General features: G+C 48.1%; 1 protein-coding gene across 1 annotated transcript; it reads left to right on the top strand.

Annotated features, from left to right (window-relative positions):
- The first annotated feature begins 7,058 nt into the window (after nucleotides 1-7,058).
- Nucleotides 7,059-11,939, top strand: GOT1L1 (glutamic-oxaloacetic transaminase 1 like 1). The gene is made up of 9 exons (XM_036838968.1): nucleotides 7,059-7,260; nucleotides 7,919-8,100; nucleotides 8,868-8,979; nucleotides 9,238-9,347; nucleotides 9,559-9,651; nucleotides 9,745-9,895; nucleotides 10,383-10,548; nucleotides 11,338-11,480; nucleotides 11,742-11,939. Exons 1-9 carry the CDS (start codon nucleotides 7,155-7,157, stop codon nucleotides 11,891-11,893), a joined length of 1,215 nt encoding a protein of 404 aa, XP_036694863.1. The 5' UTR covers nucleotides 7,059-7,154; the 3' UTR covers nucleotides 11,894-11,939.
- The last annotated feature ends 2,301 nt before the right edge of the window (nucleotides 11,940-14,240 follow it).

The raw sequence follows: 14,240 nt of genomic DNA, 5'->3' as shown, positions 1-14,240 counted from the left end.
GTACATCCCCTGCTGGGCCAGTCCCTGCCGCACCTACACCCTACTCACCTGACTGAACTTCCCTCTTAATCATAGAGCCTCATCAGTAAATGCCTATGTACTTACCCCGGCCCTAGCTAGTGATTGTTCTAATCTTTAGATCAGAACTATTTCAACTATGATAGTTTATCAAAGGGGCCATGAGGGGTGCACCCCTTTGCTGGTTTCCCTGTTAACTGATGAGCCAACCTGACGTCAAGTCCCCTGTAACTGGTAATCTCTCTATTACCCCGGGAGCGAAGACTACTGCCTTGTCCTGCCTGCCGTCTGCCACACACAGTGGGGTGTAGCTCCAAGACCTTGCTTCAGACATGTGAGATCCCTCTCCTCCATTACACCATTGATGTCTCTGTTGCTGACTCTGGGCTCTTGAGACTGGACAAGTACAGGGCTTGCAGGCCTGTGGGTGCAGCTCAACAGTAAGTTTGACAGATTGATTCCAGCAGTGAAGAGCTGGAAGAAGGGCCTCAGTCCCTGTCTTCTTTGAAGAAAGAATTCAGCAAAGAGACCAAGATTGTGAAAAAGATAAAAGTGTTTATTAGAAGCAAAGTACGTGGGACTTCCCTGGTGGTACAGTGGCTAAGAATCTGCCTGCCAATGCAGGGGACATGGGTTCGAGCCCTGGTCCAGGAAGATCCCACATGCTGCGGAACAACTAAGCCCGTGCGCTACAACTACTGAGCCTGCGCTCTAGAGCCTGCGAGCCACAACTACTGAAGCCTGCGTGCCTGGAGCCCGTGCTCCACAACAAGAGAAGCCACTGCAATGAGAAGCCTGCGCACCTCAACGAAGATTAGCACTTGCTCACTGCAACTAGAGAAAGCCCACACGCAGCGACGAAGACCCAATGCAGCCAAAAATAAATAAATAAATAAATTTATAAAAAATAAAATTCAGTTGATTGGTTCTTACAGCTGCAAAAATATCCATTTATTACGCTTTATTTAGTTATTTCCCTCATGAACAGTGAGATTGTCTCCATTTCCACCAACATGAACACCAATAAAATGAACATCTTTCAGTGTGTTCTTTTATAGGAAACCAAATAGGCTGTGTAATATAAACATGGGTGGCTTTGCTTTCTCATAAAATTTAATAATACTTAATTTGTTAACATCGACAGCTTTCAAAAATTGTGTATACCAGTTTATATACCTATTAGCACTTCCTGTCCAACATTTGATTTTATGCAACTTTCTAATGTTCCATCATTAGGCGTGAACAGTGATATCACATCTTTTTAAAGTTAGAATTTACCTAATCACTACTTTATTTAAGGATCATTTAATTCTCTTCTAGTTAATTCAGTCTTCTCTCCTGTTCATAGAATTTGTTCACTTTCTTCCAATTACTTCTACTGTCTCTGGGAAAAGAAGTAAGATCAGTAAGTGAGACTACCGGGAGGCAGTGTGGGATATTTAAAGAGAGAGGAGGGACTTCCCTGGCGGCCCAGTGGCAAAGAATCCGCCTTCCAATGCAGGGGACTTGGGTTCGATCCCTGGTCAGGGAACTAAGATCCCACATGCCACGGGGCAACTAAGCCCACGTGCCACAACTACTGAGCTCGTGCGCCTCAACTACAGAGCCCATGCGCCCTGGAGCCCACGCACCACAACTAGAGAAGAGAAAACTGGCACGCCACAACTAGAGAGAAGCCCTCGCCCCAACAAAGAGCCCGCGTGCCGCAATGAGGGATCCCACATGCCTCAACTAAGACCCGATGCAGCCAAAAAATAAATAAAATTTAAAGTAAAATAAATTTTAAAAAATAGAGAGGAGAAGTTGTGATATAATTGTGAAAATGTGTCCTTTTCAGCTGCCTCTTTCTAAGATTTGGAGAATTCTCCATTTTCTGAGTCTTGGGCAGGAGGCAGAGCCCACCTCTCAGGATTGAAGCTGAAAGGAACAGACTTTCACTGCTTCCACCTCTTGGCTAAAGCATGGGCCGGGGCCAGTGTGTCACGTGAGTGGGCTCAGCCAATCAGAACAGCCTCCTAGTCTGTGCTTCGGGAACACTTGAAATTAGGAAGGAAGGATGGTGGCGGCCAAGACCCATCTGTGAGACCTGCAGGGGCAGCGGGGCCAGCAGAGGAACGTGAGGGTGGAGCTAGTCACAGCGTTGTCTGTTGTTCCTCTATCTCATCCTCACCTGACTCCCTCTGTGGTCTGATCGTGGTCGTGCTCCTGCCCCAGAATCTCCAGCCTCCCCATCAAGTATGCGAGCTACCAGATACCCTTTCCATAAATCCCTCTGATGCGTCCATCAGTCAGAGTCAGTTTCTGTTGCTTGAAACCAAAAATCCAAACTGATATGACAGGAACTAGAGGCTGGAGTCCGCCAACGGTCTTCTTCCCTCACGCAGTTGGCAGCATTTTTCAGTGTTTCCCATATGTCAGGGGCCAGTAGGTTCTGGAAGCTTTGGGGTCATTTCCTGAGAACTCCATGACTAGAGGGTAATGAAAGGCTATTCTCTGCCAGTTCCAACAGGACTCCAACAGGCCAGGCTCAGCCGCATGCCTCTTCTCAGAGCAAGCCCTGTGACTCAGGATTCGGGAACCGAGGCTGGGGAGCTGGGTGGGATTTGTTACCAGAAGGAGTAGGAAAGGCGGTTCTGGGCGGACTTTGTGACGCACCACCACATTCTACCTTTTGGCACTCATCAGCCCAAGTTCTTTTCCCCAAACATGTAATTCCAGGAATTGTCTCACCTAACATGATGCAATTTTTCCATGACAAAAAACTCACACCCTCCTCCCCAAAGGGAACAACCTAAAGTTGCATGCAATATCCAACTCAAAGTTGGATCCCTAGGTAAGGTGCCTTTTCTTCATCTGAAAGTGGCTACTAATGATAATGCAGCTTATAGACTCAAAATGAATTTACCCACTCCCCAGGACACCTAATGTTCAATGCTGGGAGGAAAACTGCTAAAAAGCCCCCATTTAGAAAAGTGGGGAAGGGAAGTGACAAACAGTAGTCACTGGTCAAGAGCACACACCACATCTATGTGGACATGGACATAAGGTGCAACCATTTTTGGATTCTCGTTCCTAGCAGTGGAGTGAGCTCTTTGGATCAGTTAATGAGGGTATCCTTCTCCTCCAACCTCCCATTAGGAATTTCCTTTATCCTTTGTCCTTCTTGGCTGAGCCTGAGATGGGCTATGGGAAGATTGCCAGGTGGGGCTATTCCATTTTAGCAGCTAGCTTCTGTGAGTATAGTTACTGGAACCTGGAGATTGTAGGTGGGCCTGCAATTTTCTGGGGGAAAATGTTAAAGCCCTTGTTTGTTCAAATGTCCATCTTATTTCAGGAGCCCTCCCAAAAATTCTATACCATAAACTCTATAATCAAAAATTCTTGCATGTAGACCGTAATTTTGTAGTTCTTCTTTCTTTGTAATGGCCCATTTCCATAATAAACTTCACTCAATTCTATAATGTTTGCTATTCCCATTTAAAAATGCTTACACTGAGATGGAGAGATTTTATGTGACTTAAATAAGGCCATGTAGGGGAGGAGCTGAAACAGAAAGCCTAGGACCAAAGACCCTCCTCTGTCCAAACACCATGAAGCTCTAGTTAGGGGTCTCAATGTTGTGGCCAAGAGGGGAGATAGGTAAAAACCAAAGGAACTAGTTTCAGGGGACGCAGAGGGTGACAGGTATGTGCTGGCTGCTTTGGCAGGTGCGAGTTTGTGGCTTTAGAGGCTTCAGAAGAATGAACCCTTGGCATCCACACTGATGTTGTGTGGATATCAGCGTGGTTGCCAGTACCTGTGGCAGTGCGGAAATGCTGGACCCAATGACATCCTGAGAAACAGGTGTCAGTGAGGGGCTAGGACTGGATGAACGTAAGAGTGTTAGCCCCAGAGTCATGCAAGAACACCCTAGGAATGGTCAGAACTTGGGGCCACAAACACTCCATCCCCAGTTATTGGCTGATCAGCTTCCAGGCAGAGCCTCAGGCACAAGCCGACCGCCCCCTCCGTTACTCCCCACATGCTGTCACTCTCCGTAGCCTGGGGTAGACCAGAAAGGAGCCTTCCCTGCTTCCCTCTGCTGCTGAGACAACAATGGGGACCGTGGATGTTTAACAGGTTTGGAAGCACAAAGCCAACACACATAAAAATAGCCATTAAAGGTGGTGGTCCTTGGGGACTTCCCTGGTGGTCCAGTGGTTAAGAATCCACCTTCCAGTGCAGGGGACGTGAGTTAGATCCCTAGGTCGGGGAACTAAGATCCCACATGCTGTGGGGCAACTAAGCCCGCGCTGCAAGCCAAAATTAAAAAAAAAAAACAAAAAACATAGTGGTTCTTAAGCCTTGGGAATGGATGATTCAGCGAACACTCTCTGACTGCCTTCCCAGCATCCCTTCTCCCCTCTCCCATTTCTGAGAACACCTGGCATCTCTTTTAGGGAATGCTTCTGTCCATTCTTAGCTGTGCAGTTTGGGAGGGATGAACACCCTCCCTCAGCTCTAGGTGATTGGTTTACACTCACCAGAGTATCCCATCCTTGGTCAGGGATGGGCCAGTGACCCACTGCAGCCAGAGAAAGGAGGCTGGGGGCTTCGAGGAAGGAAACTTCCTCGTTCTTGCAGGAGCCAAGAGAAGAGACGCTTTCTCTTCTCCTGGATAGTGAGGATGTAACGTCTGGAAAGGCTGCAGCCATTGTTTGAAAACATAAACACTTTTTAAATGACAAATCATACGCAGGTGGTCTAACATTTCCAAGGGACAAAGTGGTGTCCAGTGGAAAGCAAGTCTGGGTTATTCCCTGCCCTTGTTCACCAGCCAGCCTGTTCCACTTTGCAGAGGTGATTACAGTTACCTGCTTCTCATGCACCCTTCCAGAGATTTTCTATGCATATACATGCAAATGCATCTTTTATTGATATATCCCCCCAAATATTCCCCACTTTGCTATCTATTTGTACCTCCTTTGTTCTTACTTAATGATGTGTCTTGAATATTTTTATACATTTGTACACGTAGGGCTGCCTTTAACACCTGCATGGAATTCCATTATATGGATATCCCATTATTAATGTAAACATTCCTTCAGTAATTGGCATTTAGTTTATTTGCAAATAGAGCTGCAATGTAAATTCCTCAAATGCGTTTCCTCTGCACATGTGCTACATTGGCATTTGCTCCCATGCCCAGAGTCAGCCAGAGAACAAAGGAGAAACATCCAGAAGAGCAGAGCCAAGGGAACCACAGAAAATGGAGCTGGAACCCTGACAAGTCATAACGCTCTGGCTTGAACGATGAGTGAAGTCAGATGTACCCTGGCCTGCCCCGTTATAGAGCCAAGAAATTCCTTCTCTTTCTCAAGCTAGTTTAGGTTGGGTTTTTTATTACGTGCTGCATGAAAAGTTCTCATTGGCACAGATGTTAAAATTCTCACAACTGAAATGTGTAGTGAAAAAAAGTATGATGAAAAATGACACGGCAATTTTGATCTCCATAATCTTTTTTTTTTTTTTTTTGGCTGCGTTGGGTCTTCCTTGCTGCACGCAGGCTTTCTCTAGTTGCGGCAAGTGGGGGCTACTCTTCCTTGCGGTGCGCGGGCTTCTCTTGTTGCGAAGCACAGGCTCTAGGTGTGCAGGTTTCAGTAGTTGTGGCACAAAGGTTCAGTAGTTGTGGCTCGCGGACTCTAGAGCACAGGCTCAGTAGTTATGGTGCACGGACTTAGTTACTCCACAGCATGTGGGATCTTCCCAGACCAGGGATCAAACCCGTGTTTCCTGCATTGGCAGGCGGATTCTTAACCACTGCGCCACCAGGGAAGTCCCAATAACCATCATCTTAAAATATAAACATCTTAGAGAAGAAACCAGAGGGGGGTACACCAAAATGTTAACTGTGGTTGTGGATTGATTGTAGGACATTGGTGTTCTTTGTGATTGTTTTTTGACATTTTAAAGTTTTCTACAATAATAAGGATAACTTCCACTCTCATTGTCTCAAGGCAGGTTACCTGGAAGCACAGGCTGAGACAGAGATTTGGGGCACATGATTTTCAGAGGGAGTGCCCTGTAGGAGGAACCTGTAAGGAAGTGAGGGAAGCAGGATTGTGAAGGAGAGGGGGCCATGCAAGGATGGGGGACTTGGCCTGATTGGAGGATGGGCCCTGAAGTGCAAATTGAGCCACATGCATCCTCCAAGGCAAGAGGGCTGGCTTTTTGTATGCCAGGATCGGGCAGTCCTCGGGGTGTAAGTGATGCTGATGGAGGTGTAACCTGCCAGGTGGTTTCCTGTTGCCAAGGACAATCTGGAAGGTAGATCCGAAAGATAAGCCTTATCCACCAACAGGGCTGGCAAAGGTATTTGAGTGAGATACCAACAACGTCTGCAAGGATCACAAAGTCATTTGGAAAAAAGAAAGAAAGCAAAATGCAAGACTGATCCTGCAGGGGCCAACGCTTTCCGCCTTTGACCTCTGCCTTCGACACTTGCTGCTCGGCCACCACTGAAACAGTTTGCAAATGTAGAAGTCTTGACTGTAAATAACAGAGAAATAGGACTGGCTTAGAGAGTTGCAAATTATACCGTTCTAAACATAGGACTCTTTATGAAAATAACTGTAGATGAAAACAGTGATTTCTTTCTGTTTAAAAAAAAAGAACTGGAGCCCTGAGCAAAATGAAAGTAGAAGCTTTTAAAATGTTATCCCTCGACTCATGTTACTGCTAGGTCAGAGATTTTCCCATCTGCAGGAGGAGCCCTCAGCGGGCTCACGGCTGCCTGCGTTGCCCCATCTTCTAAGGGGCTGACTTGTTATTTTGGATTAGGTGACTAGAGGAGCCAGTGAGTTAGGGAGAGGTGCCTGGGAATTCCAGGTCCTCCCTACGCTCTCCCCCGGCCCCCTGTCTCAGAGGGTTCTCCCCCGTTTTCTTGCAGTATTCCCGTAGCCCTGGAGGATGGCTACCGCGGAGACAGTGAGTGGTGGGGTTCTGTCGCTCTGGTGACCAGTTGTCCGGAGCCTCTGCGTTGGAGTTGCCAAGGTTCTGGGAAGAGGCTGGTCTGTCGGGTCCAGACTTGGAGGAATGCTGCAGAGCAGAAGCCTTTGAGAGCGGAAGCATAGCCTTGGCTCTACTTTCCCTCGACGATGTCTGTGTTCACGGATGTGCCCCTAGCCCAGAAGCTAGAAGGCAGCTTGCTGAAGACCTACAAACAAGATGACCACCCTAACAAGATGTTCCTGGCCTATAAAGGTAGGTACCTCGTAGTTTTGGAGTGTGAGACCTAGTCTACCATCATTGCCTCTAGGAGGGCCGTATCGGGAGAGAGCCCAAGCCTCCCCAGACAGACAGCTCTGCTCCTGTTAACAGAATTGCCCAGTGGGTAAAAGAGCAGAAGACCTCCTGGGTCATTCTGTGCCCTCTGCCCTTCTCTGCGGGTTTCCCAGGATTTGGTAAGAGCTGTATCCTCTCCCCCAGCTCTACGCTTGGGGCCTGCGAGGACACTGTACTTTCTTAAGCCTCTACATTCTACCCACTCCCTCCTCCGCTCCTGAACTGAGAATGGCTCCTAAAATGGACTGTTCGGGGATGCAGCCAGCCCTTGCCGTGGTGAAAGTCAGTGTCACCTTTGTTCAGTCTCATGTACCTACAACTCTCACGTTGTCTATCATTTTTGTCCTTTAAATGGCATAGGTTTCTGTTGCCTTTTTTAAAGAGATGAAAATTAGATACATTCACTAACAACACATTGTTTTTATAAAAGGGGAAAAAGAAAAGGAAAGTTGTCTTTTCCTAGGTGACTTCCCAAAGCCCCAAGAGAGGCAGGACAGATCTGTGGGCTTTCTGAAGAGCCCAAACTCACAGATGCTGAGGTGGGCATTAAGAGCCCCCTCTTCCCTTACCCTCACAGTCTGCATGACCAGCCAAGGCCAACCCTGGGTGTCCTCTGTCGTGCGCAAGACCCGAACGCAGATCGCCCAGGATCCCTCCCTGAACTTTGAGTACACGCCAGTGATGGGCATGAAATCATTCATCCAGGCCTCCTTGAACCTCCTCTTTGGAAAGAACAGCCAAGTCATTATGGAGAACAGGGTGAGAAACAGGGCCCTTTCCTTACTCACCGAGACACAAGGAGCGGAGATTGGGGATCGGGGATGTACAATCATAAACCTGAAACCTGGAGGGGCCCCTTGAGGCTCAAAGAGTCCCAAGCTTGGTCACTGGAGGGCAGAGCCAGGATCAGGACCCAAAACCAGGGCTCTCGCACCAGCCCACACGATCATGTGCAAGCTCTTTTAAGAAGGGGATGATATGTGCAAGCTCTTTTAAGAAGGGGATGATCTGAATCTGAAGTGGGGCTGGTATCACCATCACTCTTTTTTTTTTTTTTTTTAATGGTTGAAAATCAAAGAGGGATAATATTTTGGGACACATGAAAATTATATGAAATTCAAATTTCAGTGTCCAGAAAATGTTATTGGTGCATGGCCATCATCATTTGCTTGCCTTGTCAAGAGCTGCCTTCTGCTATAAAGGCAGAGTTGAGTAGTTATATGGCCTGAAAGCCTAAAACATTGACTACTTGGCCCTTTGTAGACAAAGGCTGCCCATGCCTGGTATGGACATGAGCACCATGGGGGTGGAGGGTGTTCTTTTTGTTCCCTTATGCATCCCAAGTGCCTACTACAGTGTCTGGCACATAGTAGGTGCTCGGTAAATCTGGTTGAATGCGTCAACAGAGGTGTATGTGTTGGAGAATGTTGCTTTGACCTCCATGAGGAAGTGACCCTCCTTCCCCAACTTTTTCTGGGAAACATCAGTGCCTGCAGGTGCTACTTCTGCTTCTGTTTTGCTGGCAGGCAGGGGGTGTGCACACGGTAGGTGACAGCAGTGCTTTCCAACTGGGGGCCCAGTTCCTCAAAACTTGGCGTCGGGATTCTCAAATAGTTTACATCATTTCTTCTCAAAAAGGTGAGTGTTAGGCAAGTGAGGGCAACAGCAGACCCCCGTCCCCTGTTCCTGATTCCTACCCCATTTGCAATCTTCACTGTTGTCCTTCTCACTCTCTGTCATGAGAAACATGGTGGACGAGCCAAGGTATGCTTGTCCCTCTCCTATTATTGTCCTGCCTTCGGCCACTGACCCTCCCCCTCAGGCTCACTCTCTGGTGTGTCTGATTCCATCTTTCCACTTGCCGGGTACCAGCTGGTGGGGGATGTCTTCCCACAGAACCACATGGACTCGTCTTCCAGGACATGGGCTTTACAGTTTATGAACACAACTTCTGGGACTCTGCACGGCTGCGCTTGGACCCCAGCATGCTCCTCGATGTGGTGGAGGTAGATGTGCCCGCTCAGATGCACCCCCCGAGACTTGATTCACAGTTTTCCTTTCCTTCCCCGCCCCCTTCAATCACCAAGGCCTTTTCTAGGCTTGGATTAGTAGCCCTTTAGTAGGAACCAACACAGAGGACCACGTCTCCTCCCAATGTCCTGGTGCCACGACTTACGTGGTCAAGGAAGCGCCTGACGAGAGAGTCTCTACCCGCAGCGGGCCCCGCACGGCTGTATCTTCGTGATCGGGAACATCGGCAACTGCAAGCTGACACAGGGTCAGTGGACACAGTTGATGGTCGTCATGAAGGTGAGCCCACCCTCCCGCCTGGCTCCCGTCCCTCTCACCACCTCCCGTGCCTCCATCAGTCCCTTCCTTTTCTCATTCTCCTTTCTCCTACAGAGCAAGCAGATATTTCCATTTTTTGACATTCCCTATCAAGGTTTAGCTACTGGTGACCTGGAAGAAGATTCTAGATTCTTACAATACTTTGTGTCTCAAGGCTTTGAGTTCTTCTGCAGCCAGTCTCTGTCCAAGAATTTTGGTATTTATGGTATGACGTGGGCTGGAGGAGAAGGGAAGGCCTGGTGGTGCCCCACCCTGGGCACGAGCGACCCGTTTAACATCTCCTACCCTCTGGAGAGAGCCCAGGCCTCCAGAGGGGGCACCGGTGGCAGAAGGGAAGGGCACTGAGCTACCAGTCAGGTTCTGTGGTATGGTCTCAGCTCAGCTGCCAAAACTGACTCTAGCTGACTCATTTCACGCCTCTCAGGCTTCTGCTTGCTCCACTATAAGACAAGGGGTGGGAGTTAGTGATCTTTCAAGTCCCTTCCACCTTTAAGGCTCTTACCTGTGGCTACTTTTTCCTGCAAGCGGAGCCTGTGGCAGCTTCCCGGGGCGTGGATGCCAGCTTGGCTGGGCTGGGTGGCGGGCGCCGCAGTCCATCCCTCTCTTCATCAAGGCAAGAGGCAGAGACTGTGGGCACGGCCCTGGAATGGCAGAGGGGGCGCTGAGACAGGCTGTCTGTCCCAATGCTGCAGACGAAGGAGTGGGGATCCTCGCGGTGGTGGCACTCAATAACCAGCTCCTGCTCCGCGTCCTCTCGCAGCTGATGAAATTCGCGCGGGCCCTGTGGCTTAACCCTCCTACCACGGGTGCTCGCATTATCACCTCTGTCCTCTGTAACCCGGCTATGCAGGGAGAATGGTAAGGGGGAGGGGTGGGGCAGGACGGGTGGGCAGAGCCTCTGGATACCCACAGACTTGCTGACTCACAGGATGCAGTGGCTGCTTCTCTTCCTGCCCACATTGCTTCTTTTTTTATTTTTAATAAGTTTATTTATTTATTTTTAGTTGTGTTGGGTCTTCGTTTCTGTGCGAGGGCTTTCTCTAGTTGCGGCGAGCGGGGGCCACTCTTCATCGCAGTGCGCAGGCCTCTCACTATCGCGGCCTCTCTTGTTGCGGAGCACAGGCTCCAGACGTGCAGGCTCAGTAGTTGTGGCTCACGGGCCCAGTTGCTCCGCAGCATGTGGGATCTTCCCAGACCAGGGCTCGAACCCGTGTCCCCTGCATTGGCAGGCAGATTCTCAACCACTGCGCCACCAGGGAAGCCCCCACATTGCTTCTTTACTCTTTACTGAGGAGCTACTGTGTACCAGTGGCAGCGGCTATGCTGAGGGTTGCCCAGCCTTGGGGCAATGGGTAATAGGATGCTCTTTTTGGACACAGGTCAAATTATTATTGAATTATTTGAGCATTCCCAGATTGCAGGAGGAGATGAGGAAGCACCAAGGGCCTGCTACTCTGGCAGTCTGCCTGAGAGTCTGCTTCACTTGCTTACATTAATATGGGCTGAAACCCCCTCCCATTTATAACCATCCCAGGTGGATGCCTGGCTCCACCACTTTTGAAGGGAGAAGAGGGGAAAGGCAATGAGGAGGTTGAGAGCACGGGGAGACCTTATTCTCTTAATTTCTTGATGTCTTTCTCTTGGCAGGAAACAGAGTCTGGAAGGGGTTGTAGAGAACATCATGATGACCAAGGAAAAAGTGAAGGAGAAGCTCCGGCTCCTGGGTACCCCAGGCTCCTGGGATCACATCACTGAGCAGAAGGGGTCCCATAGCTATCTTGGACTCAACTGTAAGTGTCTAGGAAGGGACAGCTCCCCCCTTTCTGACCTTGTATTTGGGCTTGTATTTGAGCATAAACTTCATGGACTAGGTGACCAGTCCCTAGCTTCACCCCAGATTTTGATCCTTTCCTGAGGAAGGTAGAGCTGCTTTAAAGATTCTTCTGGATCCCCAGAAAGGCTGACACTCCCTGTCCTCCATAATTCACCCTAGGCTAGAAGGGAGCTAGAGGTGGCCACCTCAGGATCTGAGACCCTATGGTCATCACCAGCCCAACAGGTGGAATACTTGATCAAGAAAAAGCATATCTACATCCCCAAGAATGGACGGATCAACTTCACCTGTATCAATTCCTACAACATAGATTACATCACTGAGAGCATCACTGAGGCTGTCCTCTTCACAAAGGACTCAGAGAAATAGCTTCCAAAAGTAAATGACTCCTGATTGGAATAAAAGCTTTGGTCTTTAAAAAAAAATCCTGTGCTGATTATTCATTGCTGCAATTCATTTCTCTGCAAAACACTCTCTGTCTCTCTCTCTCTCCATCAATTTATGAAGCATTAGTCTGGCCTCAGCAAAGAGACCCAGAGAAAAAGGGAATGTTTACGTTCATTGACCATCTCATATTTGTTGAGCACCTACCATATTAAGGCCCTGATCTGGTGTCTTAGTGCATTTGGTCTGCTATAACAAAATATCATAGACTGGGTGTCTTATAAACAACAGAAATTCATTAAGATTCTTAGAGTTCTGGAAGCTGGGAAGTCCAAGATCAAGTCACCAACAGATTCAGTGCCTAGTGAAAGCCCACCTCCTGGTTCATAAACAGCACCTCTGCCTGTAACCTCACATGGTAGAAGGAGTGAGGGATCTCTGAGTCATCTTTCATAAGGGCGCTAATCCCATCCATGAGGGCTCCACATTCATGACCTAATGACATCCCAATACCATCACATTGGTGATTAGTTTCCAACATATGCATCTTGAGGGGACACAAACATTCAGACCATAACATCTGGGCATCAAAAGGTATGCAAAAAACAGGCACAGTCCAGTTCTTTTTCTCTGGAAGTTTATAGTCTAGTTGGAAGATGAGCCTTAATCACATGAAACAGAAGTGACTATTGGGTGTCTGTTAATACATGGAACTCTGCAAGCCCCCAGGATACTAAAAGGTATGAAACACTGTTGCTGCTCTTATGATGTCCTCCACCCCAGCTGGGGAAATACAACTCACTTGGTAAAAAAGAAGTTAATCATAAAAGGTGGCACGTAATAAGTGCTAAGTAAGTTTCAGGAAAAGGTTAACACAGCAGGACTTAGTTGCCCAAACTCTATACATTCCAAGGGGCTTCAGGACTGGCCCTTGACCAGTTACTGGGAAATGAAGTCTGAGCCCTTGGAGTTTCCTGCCTGACAAGAGTGGTTTTTATGATGGAGCCCTTGGGTCATGCTGTGTCAGTTTGAAGTCTAGGGGCTGGAGACTGAGTAGTTAAGGTGAGTTATGCAGGCACTGCATGTCCATGTGATTAACCCCCAATAAAAACTTTGGATATCAAAGTCTTGGCGTGCCTCTTTGGCAGCACCTCACACTTGTTGTCACACGTTGGTGCTGAGAAAATTGAGCACTGTCTGTGCAACTGGAACAGGACAACTGGACAGGAAACTGGAAGCTTGTGCTTGGTATCTCCTGCACTCCACCCTATCTGCCTTTTTCCTTTGCTGATTTCAGTCGTATCCTTTCACTGTAATAAACTGTAACCATGAATGTAACAGCTTTACTGGGTCCTGTGAGTCCTTCTAATGAATCATTGAACCTTGGGGACTCCTGAAACACACATTAAATTAGGTACAGAGGTGCATTTTTTTTTCCGGCTGCATCGGGTCTTAGTTGTGGCATGCGGGCTCTCTAGTTGCTTGTCCCACCACATGTGGGATCTTAGTTCCCCCATCAGGGATCGAACCAGTGTCCCCTGCATTGCAAGATGGATTCTCAACCACTGGACCGCCAGGGAAGTCCCAGAGCTGCATATAGCACAAGGATTTAGGCAAGTCCATTCTCAGCTTCCTTGCATTCCCTGAAGATTGTTCTTACAGGGAGTGCTGACAAGTGAGCAGCCTCATGGGGTTGGGCTTAAGATATCCAAACCTATCTATCAAGGCTGGTGGCTCCTTCCTGGAAAATAAATAATACCTTTTCCATAAATTGTAATTCTTATGAGAGGAAGCAGAGGTTCTGTCTACGGGTCTCATAATTGAGGAGGATTGCAAGCAAGCTCATGGAGCAAATGAGGCCATATCCTTTGGTTTCCTGATGCTTAGAGATGAATTTATCTTGAGTTCCTGTGTTTACCCACAGATGAAGATTCTTATTTCAGGTCTTCTGAAGATTCTCTTGTCCCCAGATTCTAAGGGCTTCTAGCCTCAATGTCAGAAGATCTCTAGAGGAACCCTCAGTGCCTGTGGGTAGCATTTTTAACCATTCTCAAAGCATGAGGATGGAATTTATTCAGCCAGGTTCTCTCCAACCTCCTGAGCCTAATAAAATAATTCTAGTGACTTTCAGTTTATGTAGATAAGAAAGCTTTGAACAAGCAAAGCTTGGAACTGCCCGTGACCTCTCCTACTAGCTTATATGAGGTATGCGGGCTTTTGGTACCCCCAGCCCAGAATCCCAGCAGGATTTGGGAAGAGAATATCTTTTCACTCTTTGTTGCTAGTTGGCTTCAGGTCTCCGTTTTACATCTCTTTGATGTTCATTTAAGAC

Source organism: Balaenoptera musculus, chromosome 21 (genome assembly GCF_009873245.2).
Source record: "Balaenoptera musculus isolate JJ_BM4_2016_0621 chromosome 21, mBalMus1.pri.v3, whole genome shotgun sequence".
NCBI classification, from domain to species: Eukaryota; Metazoa; Chordata; class Mammalia; order Artiodactyla; family Balaenopteridae; genus Balaenoptera; species Balaenoptera musculus.
This window is presented reverse-complemented; position numbering and strand designations above follow the sequence as displayed.

What these genes read in the sequence shown, in the direction of transcription:
- GOT1L1 (XM_036838968.1), top strand. Translation starts at nt 7,155, where the DNA reads ATGTCTGTGTTCACGGATGTGCCCCTAGCCCAGAAGCTAGAAGGCAGC. An exon ending in GATGTTCCTGGCCTATAAAG is followed by an intron (nt 7,261 to 7,918) that starts GTAGGTACCTCG and finishes TTACCCTCACAG; the next exon opens with TCTGCATGACCAGCCAAGGC. An exon ending in TGCTCCTCGATGTGGTGGAG is followed by an intron (nt 9,348 to 9,558) that starts GTAGATGTGCCC and finishes CTCTACCCGCAG; the next exon opens with CGGGCCCCGCACGGCTGTAT.